Source organism: Haliotis asinina, chromosome 7 (genome assembly GCF_037392515.1).
Source record: "Haliotis asinina isolate JCU_RB_2024 chromosome 7, JCU_Hal_asi_v2, whole genome shotgun sequence".
Taxonomy (NCBI): domain Eukaryota; kingdom Metazoa; phylum Mollusca; class Gastropoda; order Lepetellida; family Haliotidae; genus Haliotis; species Haliotis asinina.
The window spans coordinates 40,744,878-40,766,501 of record NC_090286.1 but is presented as its reverse complement, the minus strand read 5'-3'; the positions used below and the strand labels follow the sequence as shown (position 1 = coordinate 40,766,501).

At 37.0% G+C, this 21,624-nt stretch overlaps 1 protein-coding gene across 1 annotated transcript; it reads left to right on the top strand.

The window, feature by feature from the left end:
• Positions 1 to 394: 394 nt before the first annotated feature.
• On the top strand, positions 395 to 21,455 carry LOC137290755 (zinc transporter 7-like). The gene is made up of 11 exons (XM_067821872.1): positions 395 to 564; positions 5,497 to 5,598; positions 7,089 to 7,202; positions 7,427 to 7,514; positions 7,775 to 7,895; positions 8,773 to 8,823; positions 9,716 to 9,916; positions 10,515 to 10,650; positions 10,849 to 10,939; positions 12,272 to 12,421; positions 14,728 to 21,455. The coding sequence occupies exons 1-11, from the start codon at positions 488 to 490 to the stop codon at positions 14,773 to 14,775; spliced, it is 1,179 nt and encodes a 392-aa protein (XP_067677973.1). The 5' UTR covers positions 395 to 487; the 3' UTR covers positions 14,776 to 21,455.
• Positions 21,456 to 21,624: the final 169 nt, after the last annotated feature.

Below are 21,624 nucleotides of genomic sequence, written 5' to 3'. Positions count from 1 at the left end.
CTCATAAGCCCAACGAAAGAGCAATGCTTGTATTTAAATATTGGAATTGTTACCATTGATTATGTATGATGTGTGAAATACATACAATGATAAATTATCGTAAATTATATTAAATAAAATAGATATAATGACAAAAATAAATATGGCTGTAAAGTGATAAAAAATTAAAATAAAAAAAATAATGTACAAAGATGAAAATAATTGCTACGGTAGTTGCAGGAAACAATTATTCTTTTAATGTTTTACTATTAATTACATATAATTGGGAATATTTTGCAGCATATTTGTGCGATCGTATGTGCAACAGACACCTCTGTACACCAGCCCCTGAATATCCAACAGACGCTGGATGTAGTCATGTAATGAACGTTCAGTGGTTAGGTTACGAGTATGTGTATTCATTCAGCCACGACTGTGGTGGCGAATCATGTGTAGTTCTCTTTAGACAGTGTTGCCGGTAGATTACGACTGATTTGTACGATTCAACATGTTGCCACTTCACGTAGATGACAAACAGTACCGTCCTGGTTGGAAACTGAAAGAATCTATTCTAGGATGGCTACGGTGAGATTGGTTTTTACGGACCGTATGCTAAGACGTGGCATTGCTTTACAAATACCTGTCAAATGACTGAACGTGTATTGCAGGAAGTGGGCCGTTTGGAGTCAATATCTTTTTATTTGCTAACTTCATATTGATTACTTCCAAATGGTTTCATTTTGCCATAACTATTATTATTTGCAAGACAGTTATCATAATCTAATTCTGTGTTGAATTTGTTCTCAGAGTAAGTAAACAGACTTGTGGCAGGATGAGGGTCCATATGGGTGTCCAGTGTTGATTAACGCCAAGTTATCAAACATACTCTTACATAGCGTTTTCACTAATTTTCAAATTGACAGTTTTTACTTAGGAGATAAACATACTGCGTTGGAAAATCAGAGGTACATAACGAAATTATAATAGCTCTAAATTTTGCATTTAACACGCCACACTACATGTTTGGTTTTAAATCAAACTTAGAGTTATAATAATTTCGTTATATATCTCTGGTTTTCCAAAGCAGTATGTTTACCTCCTAATTCTACCACAACTTCAGTAAATATTGGATTGTGATTGGATAATCAAAGTCATTCAGAGGTTTATAATCAAGTTATATACTTCTGATTTTCCAACACATTACGTTTATCTCCATTCTACCATAACCGCATTATTCAGATTTTAAACAAATACATGATGTGTTAGAAAATCAGAGGTATATAGCGTGATTATGTCATACATCGGTTACAGTGTTGCTTTTATTTTATAGCTATTTGCTATGTGAAAACTGAAGCATATGCAAATCAGTGTCAGATTAGGGACACTGCTGATGAATTGCAGTTTTATTACTTCTACCATAGATAATGATTCTTGCTCAGTTATTTGCAACCAGGAAGTCTTTAAAATGTCCATGTGCATCATGCAGTTGATAAAATCTTAAAACCTATGTGCGAAAGTTGAATTGCAAGAAAAATGTACATTGTGGGAGATGTAGAACTTGTATGGGTTTTAGCATGTTACGTTATTTTAAACATAAGGGGATAATGGCTGGAGATAATGTCTAAATCAAATTTTAACAAGACAAGAAGTCAGTATTCATGTTTGAGCCTATTATGCAAGTGTAATAGTGTGCCCTCAAGCACACTCCTGATCCTATAGAAGAAATAAGCCTCTGTGTGACAACCATCATTCATGCATCAATCTCAGTGGAGATGTCTGTGCTGGCTTCCTTTATGTCAGTCTGACAGCTGTGTGATCCTTGAAGGTCTGGGATAGAATAGGCCTTCAGCTACCCATGCTTGCCATAAGAGGCAACTATGCTTATTGTAAGAAGCGACTAACGGGCTGACTTGGTTGACACATGTTCCCAATTGTGCAGATCGATGCTCATGCTGTTGATCACAGGATTGTCTGGTGCAGACTCGATTATTATTTACAGACCAGTGCCATATAGCTGGAATATTGATGTGCTGCGTAAACCTAACCTCGCTCACTCACTGCATTATACTAGGTAGAATTAACACCGAAAGCTCAGCTCTTTGGAGTAACAAAATAATTTCAATTTTGCTCCAAATTCGTGTACTAAAGATGTGATATTTAGCTGTTTTAATGTCTAAAATAAATACTGATTCACAAAGACGATGACAGTTGTTTTCTAAGCAGTAATTAATTTTTATGAAATACATTTACTGTACGTTACATTCTCACGCTAGCTCTGGTTTCGTTCGTTTCTGCAAAAGGAAAAATGATTTTTTTCATGACATCTTCAATCATCAAAATTGTACTTCTTGTGACGATATACACAGAACAATATAATGTTATTGTTACGACACACTGACAATTTATAAGTCTCCCCGTGTCAGAACATTCTTTGAAAAAAAATAGACCGCGAAAATCATCGACTTCGGATTTGCTAAGCTAAAGATCAACACATCGACGGCTAACTTTAGGAGAAATACTACAACACAAGCAACAAATGACAACTGCTATTGAACACAACAAACAGTAAATAACTGAGGATGACTGAAAGGTAATTCTGGTGTATAGTGTGGACCTTACGGGAATTTGAATCAGTTTAGAAAATGTATCAATGGTCGTTTTCCAACTCGTTCATATTTTACTTCCACGAGTGCCATGCCGTGTACGTGCGTCCGGTTTCATCAAGGGTGGGTACAATTACAAATATTGTGATATTGTTTCATGATCTGCATTATGTAGGTATTGAGTCGTTTTCTTTCAATGTATATGTGTTCAGATTTTGCTTATGAACGCATATTTTCAAACATCCTTCGTATCTTGTCACTTGGAAAGACCGCGAGTTTGGCCATGCCCTTTCGGGTCATCTACGGCTGTCAACTTTGTGAATGTTGGAAAGTTTATCAAACAAAATCAAAATAAAATTGCTAAATCTGGTAATTTCTGTGCAGAGACAATAACATTTACCTATTCACACCGTGTAATTAATTCCAGATAAAATAGTTGGATATGTCAAAAGGATGGCACATTTTCGTCGGCATCATGATACATGTGGAGTTGTTTGTTTACCGCCGTTGCCATGATCGTTCCTGTTCGTCCAATCGATGATGTAACATTGAGATTGGTTTTGTTTATAATTATTTGAGCCGAAAGTTACTAATTTTTAGAAAATGGGAAACTTATGGGCTTTCTCTTCGTCAAGGAACAAAAAATATTGATTAAACTATCAAAATATATTTCATTATGAAGAAAATATTAGTCTGGGTACCACACGACGTGGTGCACTGGAAGTCAACAATGGCCGTTATTTTCGACTGCGTGCCGAGAAATTCGTCGATCTCATTTTTATTTCGCGGGCGTTTCGTTTTAAGGTATATAAACGTATTGAACATTATATATTTAAAAAGGTGAGAATTAGCACACTCCATACATAATTCATATGACACGTAAATCCGACTCGTTGAATAATTATTGCAAGTTTTATTTGGAGATGTCATTATCCTGCACTCCTGTCGAATGGGTTCGACGGCAGCATTGAGAGGATTAAAGTCATCTGACACCAATCATGGACAGTTGACTAAGTTTAAAATGATTTCTGAATGATATTACTATGTTAATAATATATTAAGTCACTGCAAATAAAACCCATTACTTTGGTTAGCCTTGTTGTAAAGTACTTGTTTAACATGTGAAAGTCCTGGTTTTGATTCACCCCTTGGGAACAGTATTATAATTGTGAAGCAGATTCTTGGTGTAGCCAGCCATTCTCAAAACTGGGAAGGATGACAATATATGGATGAACAACTTCTTTGTTGCTGTGAGAGCGACATTTCGGTGTAGGTTCTAACACCGTTATCAAGCAAGGATGATGTTCATCCATATATTGTCATCCTCCCTTACTACTCCACCTTCTAAATGCCTCTTAAAGATGTCATTCTCAAAACCATGAAAGCAATAATTATTAATACTTTGACTCAGTTGTCAGGATCATATAGTCCTTTAGCAGTGACTAAGCTGAGATGGTACTTTAAATGTTGCCCCCCAACTTTAACTTCTGTGTCAAGTCTCTGTTAAAATACAGTGGTATGATATCAGGAGTTGTTCAACATTACAGTTTCATATATTTCAAGACTCTGTAACACCTGTGACAACACAGTTGTTGTATGCCATATTGTGGGAGGGCTGCAAATGACGACATTTAATCAATATGTATCGTCTTTACACCAACATACATCATTACTGTCATGAAAGCTAATCCACGGTTTTTGTGAAGTAAGCAGATTTTGTGGGAAATAGTGTTGGGTGAATAATTGTGGATTATAATCAATATATGCATGTTTTTAATGTAATCACTAATTTTAAAGGTTTTTTCCCCTTGTTTTTTTTTCTGGTTTATGTTTTTTTTTCATAACTAATACTGTTATGTAATGAAATGCGTGCATGCAAGAAAGACACTGGAATTGTAATTAAACAATAGCAGTGGCTAAGAGTATACAATGTGCATAGCTTTATGAAGTTGAGTGCATCTTTGTCCATGAATATTCATCAAATTTAATGGTTAGGTTTCTTCGTTCATTTGTGTTAGACTGGAAAACAACCAAATTCCGATTTATTGTTGAATATGTTTTTTGCAATAGATGATAAATTTTAATTCTTCTTTCAATCGATTTTCGATTATTATGTGTCATCAGAACACCACTTGTGGGAAATATAATTATGAGCATGATAAGATGTCTTTCCACTTTGTTGGAGGACTGTAATGATGTAGCAAACTATCGATGGATTGCAAGTCTTGAGTCTCCGATCAACTGATCATTTTGATTATAGTATTTTGTACAACATGATATATATCTAGATACAGGGGTACTGCACACACTTGATCCTAATACAGTACTTGTATTTGATGATATGTATCAGTGCTTCTGTGTGACTGTAAAATATAATATGTGCCCCAACCCTTAACAGTGTTTTCAATTAAGTGGTATAGGTGGGATGCCTATAGGATGAAAAGGATTTTGAGTCCAATCCTTGATTCAAACCCAGACCTTCAGAGTCATGCGCCTAATTCCAGCACTGAAAATGGTGACAGGCTCTGAGGGTGTAAGTTCGAATCCAGAATGCAACTCAACCAAAAAAACAGTACTAAAATCTGTACTTTACAAAGAAAGTGTTTCCCAATATCCCATAGTATGTTACTTCTAAATGACATTGTGTATTCATAGCTTTTGGACATGAGAGCCATGACAATTTACACTTATCAGAGGGGTAAACAAACTAGGCAATCTAGACTATGCCTGACTCCGAGGTTGTGTGTCTGAATTTCTCAGTGGACTCAATCCCCCAAAATACTAGAATCTTTACTTAAGAAAAAGTGTAATCCCAATATTACATCTGACCGCTTTTTAAATGGCATTGTGCATTCAAAGATCTTCTATGTTGTAAATGTGAAATATACATATTACATTGATATCTATGTTTCAGGTTGATATTCTCAGAGAAGACATCTCGTCGATTGTTTGGATTCCTGGTACTTAATCTGTCATTTGCTTTTGTGGAACTTTTCTATGGAGTGTGGACAAACAGGTATGGGTTACTGTGGATACCATGTTCATTCTACATTGTTCACGAATGATGTTTCAGAGTAACAGGACATTGGGTCATGTAAGTTTCAGATGTCTGTCTGACCGACTGAAACTTTACAACACCCATCGAATAAATATTAGACACACCTATCAGATTAAACATTGCATATAATTGGCATTGAAGTTACTGACAAATGCGCAATTTATAAACAGCAAACAAGTGTGACTAGTGTCACATAACAACTTCAGTCAAAGTCATTGTGAAATATACAGCCAGACTCTTGGGCAGGTGGGTTGTAAATGTCCACCGTACTGTCAGCAAATCTGCATAATTTGTCCATAATTTGATGCTATTCATGACCACTGACACTGGGCCTTAAATGCTTGAAAACGAAAACGGTAAATTAGTACCCTTCTTACAACTGATAATAGTAGATTTTCACTGCATTAACTATCTTCTATTTTGTAAGAAGACTGTGCAAGAAGAAATGTCTCTGAACAGTTTGCAGTAACTATGGACATACACCATGATGCAGTAAACTAAATTTATAACAGATTGTAAAAGACCGCTATTTTTGGTTTGTTTTAATTATCATGGCCTAGATTTTCGAACCTCTCTTACCGCTAAGATGTATGGTACTTACGACTATCTTAGTGCTAAGAGAGCCTCGAAAATCTAGGCCCATAACTGTAATTTGTTACACACATTTCAGCTGTCTGACATTTTTTATCAAGTCGTGTGATCACGTCATGTGACTGTACAGTCACATTACTATGACATCTTTTCTATCAGTAAAATATGAGATTATAATGAGACTGAGTGGAATTTTAGATAAGGTTAGTGTTGATACAATATTGCCATATGTGAATCATTGATACTTGTCTTGTCACTGAGAAAGAACAAACACTTGTGTGTTTGGCAAAAATAATATGCTTGGTTACTGAGTGCTTGAAACTAAGGCCAAAGATGACAATAGTACTTATGTTACCTCACACATGAATGTCGCTTTCTGACTGGCTGAGCGCTATTCTGTTATTTTCAATGTACACTGCTGGGAATTCTGAACTCTTCTGGTGCTTCATGGTAGTACTTCTTTGCCTCGAGTAACATTGAATCATGCACGAAGCTCAGAAATTACTGATGTTTCGCAATTGAAAATCGATGGAAACTCTCAGTTCGTTTACTTTTGTGTAAATTAAAATTCAGGTGTTCGGTAAGATAAATACGTTGTGCACTGGTCCCTCGTGGGGCCATGGTCTCATGTATCCTCGAGGTTTGTTTGAGGGGAACATAAACACCCCTCGAGGGTACATGAGCCCGTTTGCAACTTATAATGTTAAAGCTCTTTGGCTGAATTTATTAAACAGAAATGATGCATTGTCAAGAGAGTGATCTCACATCACAAGACTTTGTAATTCCCTATATCAATATTTCTTGTCAAGTAATGTATAACGTGAAAACTGACAACTATATGTCTCTTTCTTCTGCAGCCTTGGTCTCATCTCAGACTCGTTCCACATGTTTTTTGACTGCACAGCTTTACTGGCTGGCCTCATTGCATCAGTTATTTCACGATGGCGCTCAACAGAAGCATTCTCATACGGGTAAATATCATGCTTTGTGCTCAATAAGATGCAACTATTTGTATGAGATCATCGGTGTTTGCATAATTCTTATCATTGTATCCCAGATGCTCGGATTTACTCATGGTGTCAATCAGTGGATTGTTTGGTTCAAACTTGATTATTTCCAGACCATTGTCATCATTTGAAATATTGCCAAATGTAGTGTTAAGCATACAATTCATGCTTCCGTTTTGTTGCTTCAGATACGTGCGAGCCGAAGTGATGGCTGGCTTTGTGAATGGTCTCTTCCTTCTTTTCATTGCATTCTTCATCATGTCTGAGGCTGTTGAGGTAGGCACCCTAAACTTGTGCTTCAAAAGTTAGGCATTCTTTTTTGAGAACTTGTATATTTATAATTCCATTGGTAGTTTAAGTCATATGAGGTGGCTTTTAAATATTGTGACTAATAATTGGTCAGATGAATTTCAACATTTAAAGTCAGCATATTCATTTTTCAGTATTATTCAGTTTGGAAACGGGTGTTAAAAATGTACAATAAGTTGGAGTTTGATATTGGTGAATCATCTGCAGTTGATCTTTCTTCTCTCCAGCGTGCTGTGGAACCACCAGAAGTGAAACATGAGAGACTCTTTGTGGTATCTGTACTTGGTTTTTTTGTCAACTTGGTTGGTATATTTGCCTTCCAACATGGACACTCCCATGGAGGAGGAGGTAGGTTGTTTACAAAGGATTTTGGACTGATGGTGTTAAAGCATACTAGATGCTATTAACTGGATTGGGTAGTCAGGCCTGCTGACATGGTTGACTCATGCCGTCATATCCCATTTGTGTATATTGATGCTCATAATATGATCTATTATAACTAATAATTAACAGAGCACCACCATACAGCATACCAACCAAGTGAAGCATGCCTTGGTAGTCTGGTCTTTGGCCAGGCATTGGAACTGTAGAGTGTTTTTCATTTCTAAGAACCTAATGCATTTCAAGTTGTGCCATCTTTTATGCTAATGTTATTTACATTCTAGCCATGATAAATGTACTCTTCAAAAAAGTAGGGAAAGTGTACTTTCAATGTATGATTGTTGAAATTGGCAGATATATGGTACTGAATTAGTGTTGATGCAATAATAATGGATGTTTTGAGAATGCATCACTACACAGATTTCATTCAAAGCAAAGCTGTTTGTTCAGTTATCCCCCATGTTAGGTGACTGGAGTATGACATGAAAATTTCATGTTTAAATTGTCAGTAAGTAGTATGTGATTTGACCCTGTCAACCCTGACCATGCACAGATGCAAAAAAATTATCGAAAAAAATGGACGAAAGTGATTTATAGACCTGCCTGAAAAACATCAAGATTCATAATGACACCCCATGCACGTGTGAGAGGCTCCCACGTTGTGCATGTGCTTCCCATGCATTGTGTTTGCGTGTGGTGATAACGTGAAATGATGCTGTATACACAAGATGAATGTCAGTGTCAATGGGTTTTGTTTCTACCAGCCATTAAAGTTCAGGTTCCCCTACTTTTTTTGAAGAGTATATATATTAACTCATTGTGATTGTCTGAATCTCCTTTTTAGGTCATGGTCATTCACACTCGATTGGTGGTCACGGACACAGTCATGGGCTTGGTGAGAGAACTTCTGTTAATATCAGTTATTGTCAATGTTGACCCTGAAACCACATTTTGTTTTGTACGGCTCTGCAGAGTTGCCTCCCTTACCCCTGCTGATTCATGGTTGGAAAACTACAGTTGCCAGACGCGTCTGTGTTAATAAAATTGTTGAATCCCAGAGTTACCCCCCTTTTCTGTGCTGATCCATGGATTGAATCCCAGAGTTACTCTCTTCACAAATGCAGATACAGGATTTGAATCCCAGAGTTGCACATTTTACCTATAGGTTTCTGTGTTGAAATCGAAATATGTTAAGGTATACAAGAAAATAGCGCTCAATTGAATTTTGATTCCAACAATGCTATAGAAAACATCTTTGAACCTTCAGTAGGCATATTTTATCAGATGACCATGAGCATTCTTGTTAGAATTAGTCATGTTTGTAAAACAGGGCCCCGTTTCACAAAACTCTCGTAAGGCTAAGGTCTCGTAACTTTTCTCGTAGCATTCGTACCTCCTATACTGTAACATAGGAAGCAGGAATGATACGAGAAAACTTATGAGACCTTAGGCTTACGAGAGTTTTGTGAAAGGGGGCCCTGGATGGTCAGGCCGTCTGACTTGGTCCATGAATGTCATTGTGTCCAAGCTGCATAGATTATGCTGGTCATTAGACTGGCCAGTCAAGATTTGCATATAGGTGGACATAGCCATCTTATAGCTAGAATATTGCTCTGTATGGAATTTCAGAGTAAACGAAAGATAAGCTAAGATAGACATGAAGCACTGTACAAAGACATGTTAAATGTCACTCACTCGCTCTCACCATTGAACTGATGGATTAATGAGTGGATGAACAAACAAACAGTGGAAATGAGACCCTGTATTTTGGTCAATCTCTTCTCTAGGTTTGCAAGAAAAGGAGGATGATCATGGTCACAGTCACAAAGGTCATGGTCACAGTCACGACCACCATGGTCATAGTCACGACCACCATGGTCACAGTCATGAGAATCATGGCCATAGTCATGGAGGTAAAGGTGATGAAGGACATGGCCACAGCCATGGAGGAGCGCAGCCCCAAGCTTCTCATAGTCAGATCATGGAGGGTATGTACATCAGCATGGAAATGCCTTTACTAGGCTTTAGACAACCTTTGGCATGGTTACCCAGAACTGTTTTGATCCTATGATCACACACCATCACCATTTTTGTCATATTTTAGCATGGAATGTATTAGAAGGAAACCTTTAAACCTGTCATGGGTGTAGAGCAAGAACAGTTGATTAGCATTTCCATGTTTTACTCTTACATCAAGGCTTGAGTTACTTCTTTCATTTAATATGTAAATGTAATCACATGTAGCCTTGCATTAAAACACCTAATCTTTGATGCTGAGACTTGATTATTCAAACGTGCATTGCTTCATAGACTGAATGGGGCAGAGGGTTAGTGTAGGGCTTAATGCATTTGCTTGTCAGGCTGAAGACAGTTCGATTCCCCATACAGATACAGTATGTGTAGCCCATTTTTGGTGTCCTCTGCCGTGATATTACTGGAATATTGCTAAAAGCGGCGTGAAAACCAAACTCACCCATAGACTGAATACTCAGCAGTTGACATGCTTAATTAATATTGTTATTACTGACACTGTCTTGTCATAAACATAAGTGTACATGTTGGCTGATGTACGATTGTTTGTTTCAGGTGTGTTTTTGCATATATTAGCTGACACATTAGGCAGTGTTGGCGTTATAGTCTCGTCTGGCTTGATACACTTCTTTGGCTGGATGATAGCAGACCCTATATGTTCGATGTTCATCGCTATCCTCATTGGAATCAGGTAAACGTTCATGCAATTCTATAAGTACTGACAGTCTTGGTGCAAGCTGCTCACCATCAGCACTTTAATAACTTAGTTGTGCAAGAATGTAACCACCTCATGTTTTGACATGCTAGTACAGATATGACATGGTTAGCTGCAGAACCTTTCATTCACATGCCTCTGAATTATGCTCTGTAACATCTCTTGGTTTTTCAGTGTGTTGCCCCTTCTTCGAGATTCTGTAGGTATTTTAATGCAGCGGACACCACGACAATTGGACCACGTACTGCCAGGCTGCTACAACAGGGTGAGTAGTGAACTTATGTCAGTGCAAGAAAGTAGGCAGTAAATTTATGGAGCCCTGGTAATTCTAGATTTGCCTTGGTTATGCTAGGGATTGCACAGGTTGTGCAGATGTCCATATTCTCTATGATGAGTTCTTTCCCTTAGATGTGACAGGATTGTTGGTTTGAGTCACAGATTTGTCGAGATTGTGTGTCTGTGTTTGTCCGGGTGGTGGGGAAGTCTAGTGGTTAAAGCGTTAGCTTCTAACGATGAAGACCCAGGTTTGATTCCCCACATGGGTTCAATGTGTACAGACCATTTGTGGTGTCCCTTACCATGATATTGATGGAATGTTGTTGCTAAAAGCAGCGTAAAACCATACTCACTCACTCACTTACTCACTCTTTCTTTCTTTGTCAGTACCATACCCATGCTTATTGGTTTCATCAAGTTGTAAACATGTATTGGCTTTCAGGCTGCTTCTGACGTTAGACTAATGTAATAATGCAACTTGAAATACTGAAAAAACTCCTCACATCTTGCTTACGGTTAGACCCAGAAATTTAAACTCTACGGGCGCAGTCCACAAGGATCTGCAGATTCATACTGATATTGAACACTGGGCATCGGGAGTGATTCTTCTGGGTGTGGTGCTGAGTTTCATTTGGCAGTACATAGGCAGATAGACATTCGTTTTTAACATCTAAATTGTGAATCTGATGTGCACCACATTTGCCCATGACAGGTTTTTGCTATGATTGCTCACCTACCGTAAACCCATGATGACAAATGTATATGATCTACCATTTGTAGTTCCTGTGCCAGACGATGTAATTATGGTTATATCAAACTAACATGAGTAGTTACTTTGATAAAGTTGTCACCATTGCTTACTATGTTTGGTTTTGGGAATAAAAAGCGCATACGGTCATGCTGTTAGGCCAGACCAATTTTATTTCTATTTATACAGATTTATAGGTTGTAGTTTTTCAGTATTTTTAATAAATTAACCCTGCTCTGAACATGAAATCCTAATCTTACGATATATGGGACTTTGACTTCTCAAGACACAAAGACACGGGTATCTGTTGTCAGCCACGTTCAACTGAATTAGCTAATAATATCTGTGTTAGACCTTTGAGCATCTCCACAATTTGTGAATGTGAAAAACAATGTCTTTAAAAAACTCAGTTGGGTTTTTGCTTTGACTGGACTTTTTTATTTAATTTTTTCTCTACTGCCTTTAGGTTTTCGGAGGACAAAAATCTGTAATGCAAGAATTAAATTTGGTCTGGCATTAGTAAAGGATGCATGTTTGGTGTGTTCTCACATACCACTGTGCTGTGTTGTGTAGGTGAGCCAGCTGGAAGGGGTGTACAGTTTACAGGAGCCACACTTCTGGACCCTGTGTACTGATGTCTATATTGGCACCGTCAAGCTGGAGGTCGCCACAAATGCTGATGCCAAATATATCCTAAGTCAGACACACAATATATTTACACAGGTAAGTCACAATATTATTATAGAAAATTTATATGGCACACATATCCATGCAACTATTGCTTGCTCAGGGCCCTGGTATTTTTTCCCTCGATCATTGGATGTCCATCTCTGCATCACACTATATTATCAATCTCAACTCCCTGGGGTGTATACAACTCTTGCTGTCTCTAAGTGCACCAAGTTTATTGTGGCTTTCTCATCCTAATGAACCACCCATTTCACAGCTGGGTGGACTGAGACACATAGTCACAGTACTTTGTCCAAATTTACTGCACGTTGCTGTACCCGTAACTAGGTGTATGCACGTATTCATGTGGCCACCATCTAGCCATATAACAACGGATTCGTGGGTTCTTCTAAGTGCACACAGTTGTGTACTGCACACTAGGGGTTATGACAAGTCTGCACACAAAGTTGACTCAAAGGTTTTTACACCCGGTCACAGGTGGGCTTGATCCCAACACCTCAACCTCACTGGATCACTAGTCTGGCACTTCAGCCAGCTCTCCCACCTTGCAATACAATATTCCATACTGTAAGAGTAGCACCAACTTGTCTCTGTCAGAGGAAGTCACTGTGCAGGTTTGCGTTCCATGAGTACAACATAGCTGGTTAAAATTCTGGTTTGCCTTGATAGATTTCGATGCTTCTGGAAATAACTGCGCCAGATTGTGTTCCTTAAACATTGTTACCAAAACGGAACAAAGATCTAATGAGCAGTGAACATCTTGCTCATGCATTTCACTTTTTCAACAGACTCGCATTGTTCACTGTCTAAGCCCATGTCCACATTCCCACAATGCATCTGTGGAATGTCGTATAACTATACAGCTCATCTGGATGCGCTGATCTAATCTTATACTGGAAGCAGAAATGCCCAATACGGTTTATGATAATCTCTCATTTAATCAAAATAAATAAGGAGAGGATATTTTTCCTGAACGTAAACTGTGTTCAAACTGTGTCATTTGCTGTCTTGCTAACATGCGTGTTAATGTAGAGAAGCAGACACATCAATAGTAATTGCTTGTCACTTAGCCCTGGTTGTTAATTTAGGTCACAGACACAGTCATTTTTCCTGTTAGTTTGCCATAAGTTAATTATTGGTATTAAATTTGACATCTGTTGAAAGAACTATACATCTCTGTACCCCCATGTACAGTGTAACAATGTGCAGTGTTAGCCTAAACTGTCATAATACTGAAACAAGCATCATTGTGCCACAACAATACTAGTTCGGGGCAAAACTGTACTATTTTGATAATTTTATACTATACTTGGGGGTAGAGCAAGATGTATTTCTTCCTTAAATCCTGTTCAGAGATGCATGTAACCACAATCACTTAACCCTACATCTGCAATAAGTCATTTTAACAAACTGAATTCACAGATTGGAGCAGAAAGTGTGTTGTGTATAACATGCTTACCATTGCAAATGTAGACATAAGTTAAGCCAGTGTTATATTGTGTTGTGCTTAAAACTGATATTATAATTATTTATATCGGTTACTATTGCAGTATACTATAATACATTTTTTTAAATATTGTGTGTCCTTATTATACCTTTCAGTATTCTGTTGTCATCAAAACTGATAAAATACTGTTAGTATTATGTTGTTCTTGAAATATTGTTACAATAAAATATCATAGTCAGATTGTGGGAACATTTGCAATTCTGTCCCCCACTGTCATTATCCCACTGCTCAACATGATTATTGTTTATGTTTTTGTTTTTCTTTTGACACATTACCTGTGATACAAAATTGAAAGTTTACCTGAAAGTCTCTTTTCATAGTTAAGATAGAGCTGAAATACTGTTAAGATTGGTGCCCACTTAAGGGCGTTAATATTGAAAACTGACATGAATTCAGAATGAAGACTGACATGAATTCAGAGTGAACTATTGATATTTAAAAAGCTGCTGTGCTGAAACCATGTGTATTTTTCATAACAAACAACAGATTGTTGAAATTTGATTTAATCACCCTACAATTATCTGAATCTAGACCATCTTATATTTTTTAAGTAAATATGTTTGTTTGTTCAGGCACTTGACACCGGTAGCCTGATAGACGACATTGTGTAGCTGGTATGCCTGTTTTGCTTGAGCTGAAATGTGACATACTTGCTGAAATCCATGAAGTCGGTGCTAACCAGAACTCAAACTCATAATTGAATTTGGCTCACCCAGCGGACACAACTTTGTGATGGATTAAAATTATCTCCTCATTTGTAGGTGGGTATTGTGAAACTTTGAGGTCTTATTGTATAAGTGTTAAAGATAACATACAATTTTTGTCTTTTCAGATTGGTGTGCGGCAATTATATGTGCAGATTGACTATGCTCCAATGTGAAGAGACAGACCAGTGCACATGACCAATGAACTGAAGCTCCTTCTAGAAGATGGTGCTAGTTACCACACAGCTAATCTGACTCAAATATTATTTGGCAAGCCTCTGCTGGCTGACATCTTTGGCATGATCACAGTGAAACTGTTTGCCATATCTGATTTTGAGGCTGCCTCCGTTGGCTTGTGAGAATGTCTTGTGTGACTGTGTGTATGTTAGATTTGATGTATGTGTTGACTATGTTGACGATGGTGGTTCAAATGTCGGTGGCATTGTGTCAAGTACATGAATGATCTTCAATCATTTTGTTTTAAATACACATGGACAGTCATTATCTTTTTGTTTTTTATTCTGTTTCTCCATAACAGTTTTAGATTCCTAATTCTGTATTCTGCCAAACAGATTTTCTGTTTCATCATCTTCAGTCAAGTATAGTTAACATATTTAGTGATGTGTGTTGCTCTATTCACTCACTCTCAATTTGATGTCAACTTCTGTTGATAAATTGATGGACAGAAATAATTTTTTCAGGTTAATTCCATACAAATTCATGAAATATGCTAATTGCATTCATACCAAATGAGAAGTTCAAAATGAGGTGGTATTGTTGCATTTAGCTGTAAATTGTGAATTTCCTTTCAAATTTTTATTTGCTGTTTCAAAGAAATGTTGTTTCAGATGAAGCATCATGGTTATATTTCTGCCAGTGATTGAGTGAAATATATTCATAGGACTTTATTGTGAAGAAATTGTCAAAGCATTGAAATACTGCAGTTTGACTATGACTAAGTCAGAACAATTTCTTCACCATAATTACATGAACCAGAAGCTGGCAGGGGTAGTGCAGGCGTAGAACAGTCTGATGTATCACAAGTTGTGCTTAAAATGTTGAATAAAACATACTTCACATGAGTAATTCTTAAATGTGGGGTTGGAAATCTGAGAGCACATCCTAGTTAGGAAATGGGCGTGTACTTTGATAGTGGCAAAATAAAATTTGACATGAAAAATATTTTTTGAACCGAAGCAAGGGATTGTGTTCCCAACCTTTGCTCGCTTCGCTTGCATATATGAAGACTGGTCATATTCTCTACGCTGCACAATCCCATTTGCACTACAATTTGCCTGTGGTTAGAAGATGCATGTAATTATGGTGATGGAATTATCAAAACATGAAAATACTGCAATTTAACGACGACTAATTTGAAAGAGGATGCACATAAGCAGTTTTGTGATTATAACCTGGGGGTAAAGAGTGTGTAGAGATATATGCATGGTCATTTAATCATGGAAATATGGTATGAAGAATTATCACCACTTTTAGAAGTATTATGACCAGCTGTCTTTGACACCATGATGTACATATTTTGCCGTTTCAAAAACGCTGGAATGATAATTATGTGTGAACTGAATGTGTATGATTTATCATTCCAAGTGACATACTTAATGTGCTTCCTAACAGACAAATGCTCCATATAAGAAAGACTCATTATTTACTGAGTAACTTGTCAGTTCCTGCTGTAGCTAGTTCACATTGCCAAACATTACCAAGGTCAGAGGCATGTTACAGGTTATTCAGCTTGACCTGAGCTGCTCTACATGTACATGACCTGGGAGGTCAAATGGCACAAACAGCCGGTCGACTTTACTCATTAAATAGGTGAGCTTGCTGCCTAAAAGCCTAAATAGGAAACATTAAACCATATGTAGCTAATTGCTTAGAGAAAGTTAGGACATTGCTGACAATTGCTTGGTACCTAGATGTCAAACGGTGACCTTGTCTTGGCTGTTCAGACATAGTAACAATCACCTGACAAAGACGCACCCCTCCACAGAAATAAGCCCAACCAGTTGTGACATGGTCCTGCTGTGTAGAGACTACATCATGGTCTTGTTCGTGAAGATGAAGGCAGTGACCTGCGACATCTTGGTGTATGAAAGGCCAGTTTTGATTTTTGAGTCAATAAATGTATGTTACAATTGGGTCTATGACTAAGAATGCGGTACTTTTTTTAGATTTGTTTGTGTTGACATTTTACACATGGAAATTAACTATGATGTAATGCTCTTGTAGTCAGACACAGGGTTCTCTGTTTGTATCTGAATTGTGTAAATCGGTCACATTGAGCACTGGAGTGTCAGAAAGGGTATGATTATTAATAACACTGCCACTTACTAATATTACTCAGTATGGCATTAAACAAACATGCACAAACACAAACATATGGTTGATTACAAGAATAGCAATCTACTGTTAGTCCAGGTCACTCGCTATAAGTTCAAGATCAGGTGGTCAACTCTTTCGAGAAGTCAAGGGAACTGGACTATGTCCAGATTTCCAGCCATTATTATTTAGCGAGATAGTTTTCCATTCTGATTTCAAAATGAAACAAAATTATTAGAGTTTGCTGGTTTTCCAGGATTCCCACATGGACATTGCAAGGGTAGGGATAGTTTCCAGCATAGAACAGCTGATTGGCTAGATCTGAGTGATATATACATGACATGTTTGATGTACTTAACACTTGTTATCCAAGCCCCACCAGTGATCGTCATCATCACCATTCAATCATGCAGTGCTGATTGTCATTGCTGAATGTCAGATAACATGTATTTTTATCTTGGCCCTCAACAATTAACTTGTTTGGATGTTTGAAGAATACGTAATTATTGGCAGATGAAGGGAATGTCAGAAAAACCTCTGAAGCATTGAAGGATAAAGCCCCTTTTCATTTGCACACTTCATTCAAAGATGAAAACATTGTCATATAGCTTGCTACAATATTTAAAAAATATCTTCATGACAATTTTCATTTCTTTTCCATTTCTTTTTTTTTTCATTATGCAGTCCCCATGCAACATAATATGACAATTCATTGAAAACTTACTGAATATCTTGAAACTAATGTTTAGGGTTTTCATCTTGTTTGCATATTGAATGCCTACATACGGTTGTATTTGAGAAATGTTATTTTTGTTCTTAACATGTGATCAATGGTTAAAGTCAATTTTTATTCAGAATTAACTGCATTCATCTTGTTTTTTGTATTGCGCACAAACATATGCATATGAAATGCACGTAGTAGTTAGTATCAATGAAAAAGGCACAGTAGATGCAGTAATGAGTATGTGGTTTTCTGAATTGCAAAGGCAGCTGGTTGACTAGGTTGGCAGTTTGCATTCTATATTGCCTAGTAAGTTGCTAGTTGGTTACTAGCTAATGGCTTTCTAGTAACATAGGGGTTAAAAATCCCATCACCTGATGCCCAGGACAAGTCAGTTTTCACTTCGGGTACCGTAGTCAAATAGCATCTTACTTGTCCATGGGTTACTAGATAATTTCACCTTATGGTTTCAACTGCAAAAAAACTTGAATTTCATTTCGTATCTGCTCAAAATGTAGCTATTTAAATTTTGCAGTGATAATTCAGGGCTCAATTTAGTGCTTTCATACTTACATGGGTGCAACCCAATGTTACAAAGTGCAACTTAGTTATTAGTTTAACCTGCACCAAGGTGCAAGATTTCAGATCTTCTTATGATATTAATTTGAAGACTGAAGTTAGGTAAAATTGATGAAAAAGTGATGTTTTGTTATTAAGTTAACAAAAACTTGTCCTCCAAAGCTTTTGAAACAGCTAAGGAGAACTAACGAACAATCTGTGATGTAAACCAGATTAGTAAATGTGTGGTTATATATAATTGTAAACCAAAAGTTACTGTGTTCTGTAATCTGATTGGTTGAAAAACATGATTAAATGGTATTAGATTCCCAGAAACTGAAAGACTATTCACCGCGTATTGACACGAAAACAATTGTTTTGTTGTGTCGTCAACAGTGGTGACGTCATTCAATTCATATTGTGACGTAAAGTTAGAATGACGTCACAAATGAGCAACTCCAGATGCTACCATAACGGCCAGCTGATGACACTCCACTGCTGTGTCCGTATTTGATGTAAACGAGTGCAGACAGTAAAACCCCTTTGGTTTACTTTCGTGTTTACAATGTCGATAGACATCATGTGTTGGCCAATTTTTGTTGACGCCGTCGGTTCCAAATGCATTCCCGTGCTTCAAATACTCAATAACACCCGGAAATTGGCCAACACATGATGTTTATCTCCTAAGTCCCATCTTATCAACTTGAGCAGCATTAGCAGCGTTTAAAATACCTGCCTGCCCAATCACCTGGGATGGATTCAACACAGATTGTCAGATTCTCAACAGTCGGGTTTAAGTTTAGACACGTGTATATTTTAATTTAATTATATACTGAACAGCAAAATAAACACAACTCTGTCAGGATTTTGAATAGAAGATATAACATGAACTCTTACTTTAATGAGATTTCATTTTGTTTTAAACTTGTGTTTCTTTTGCAGTCCAGTATACAAGGTAGATTAGTATTTTGTTTGGGCAAGTAAATTTTGGTCAGGGCTGGCAAGTTTTACACCTAACCAGCCCTGTGGTCTGGCTGAAATGTTGGGAGTTTCATACCCAACAATTTCAAAATGTGTAAAGTAAAGTTATGTGCAATGTGCAGTTATTAAATAGTGCAATATTACTGTTGTCAGTCACTGCAACAGGACAAGCATTCTATGTCAGACCACTAGTGTGCATGTTTTCGTAGTAGATACCAGATGTAATGAACTTATGTCTGTGATAACAATACATTAAACTAAGGTTCTAATGAGATCAAAGGGACCACTAAGTTTGGTTTGTTATGACCTGAGTTCACCATATACATTTGACTAAAACCCCAGTTCTTGTGTTCGTTATTAATACACTTACAAGATGCTGTCGTGTCCATTCATCTGTTAAAAGGCGACTGTGAAGGTTGTAAGAGGCGACTAACGGGCTTGGGTGGTCAGTCTCACTGACTTGGTTGACACACGTCATCGGTTCCCAATTGCGCAGATCGATCATGTTGTTGATCACTGGATTGTCTGGTCCAGACTTTATTAATTACAGACCACTGCCATATAGCTGGAATATTGCTGAGTGCGGCGTAGAACTAAGCTCACTCACTCACCCATTCATCTGTCATTGAGCTTGTACCTTCAGTGAGATTGCTGGAATGTTGCTAAAAGCGCCATAAACTCAGCTGACTCACTCACAGACCTTGTACATTTTGTGCAGCTATTGATCCAAACAGCTCCTGCACTGAACAGAAAAAGTTGAGGATCATGAATTTTATGGGGATATATTTAATAAAAATGTGTGCTCAGTTTTCTCTTAAATAACATCCCAAATTTATTCAAGATCCCAAACTTTTAAACTTTCAGTATATCAATATCTAGTCACTTTGTGGAAATGAAACAATTCAGTCGTGAAAGTGCTTTTTGTGTCTCCAATACGGGAAACATATACTATAGGCTTTTCTGACCATACGGTTAACATATGTAAGTAGTGTTCTTAAGATTTATGCAGCAGGATTATTTATGTCATCATGTTCATATTTAATCTGTTTATTCCATTCAATACAAAAACTTAAGACAAAAGTTGAAACACACGTATCATATATTTCAAAAGATATTTCCGTTGTGATTTTATTGATGCCTATATCCTGCTTTTCCTCACACATTTGTTTCAGCAACAAACATATAACTGTTTAAAGTCTGTTTTACAATGTCTCATTGATTTGTTTAGGTTGATACAATGAAATGTAATTGCCAAAACCTCTTTGTGTAAATAAGATCAGTGACTTGTTCATTGTTACCTTGCAGGTGGAAATTGGTTTAACATATAGTTATGTTGTACCTTCTGTTTATAGTTCTGTTGAAACTAGTCTGTATTTTTATTATAGTTATTGTAATATAATGTATAGTAGTCAGTTAGTCATGTTGTACATTTTAATTTTATGTTATTGTTATTTCTTTTAAGTAGAACTGTTTGTGCACAATACGCTTCATTGGCTGAAGGAAAATGCTCATGCCAAAAACAGTCACAAATCTGACCTGTCACACATTAAAATCTGATTGGTAGATTCGACACAAATGTTGCAAAGGTATTTTCATAAACATATTTTTGTACCCATATGCAGAGGTGATTTGTGGTGAAATAACTTTATGGCAACACTTATCAAAATTAAATTTTAGTTTGGTTCCCATGATTGACAAGTTGAATATGTTCCAAACTATTTGTTTGAAACTGCTGGATGCTAATTAGGAAGGTTTGGATTGCTCACAGCATTGCTCAACATGGGTTGTTAGGGAAATATTACATTTGTCACTATCAGTGTCAATGTGCTCTGCATTTAAGTTTCACAAATTTTAGCTTTTCAAATACTCATTTCACATAGGATTGAAATGTGATATAAACAGACCTTAGTTATACTCACAAAGTAGTTCGAGAAATGATGTTTTTTCACCCAAATAAGCAGAGTAAGATAAAAGATATCCTATAGACTGTAATTAGAAACAAGAATTGATAAACTGGTGACATATCTATATTTTCCAACATGTAGGATCAGAATTTGCGAGTTACTACATTTGGAGTTCGTTTACCTGATGTTTTCATTTTCAGACTGCCATATGAATGATCATCATATTGTTATGAGAGTATTTATGCTGTTGTATGATGTTTTTGGTGAAGGATTTGTTTTGTGAAGACTGAATGAAATGATGAAAGTACACACATGCATGAATACCTGAATCGGGGAAAGGAATAAAATCTTTTGAAGACGTTATATTCATGTTCCTTACTTCATATTGACTGGAAAAGACTTGAAGTTAATGTCTTCCCTTGTCACACTAATGACCTGGCTTCATTTCTCCACAGACCCGTGAAGGTTCCCGGATAGAATATTCCTTCAGCTTGCAATAAAAGGCGATTGTGCTTGTCGTGAGAGGC

Coding starts and splice junctions, on each gene's coding strand:
- LOC137290755 (XM_067821872.1), top strand. CDS start 488: ATGTTGCCACTTCACGTAGATGACAAACAGTACCGTCCTGGTTGGAAA. Junction 7,896..8,772: donor ACACTCCCATGGAGGAGGAG/GTAGGTTGTTTA, acceptor TCTCCTTTTTAG/GTCATGGTCATTCACACTCG. Junction 10,940..12,271: donor TGCCAGGCTGCTACAACAGG/GTGAGTAGTGAA, acceptor TGTGTTGTGTAG/GTGAGCCAGCTGGAAGGGGT.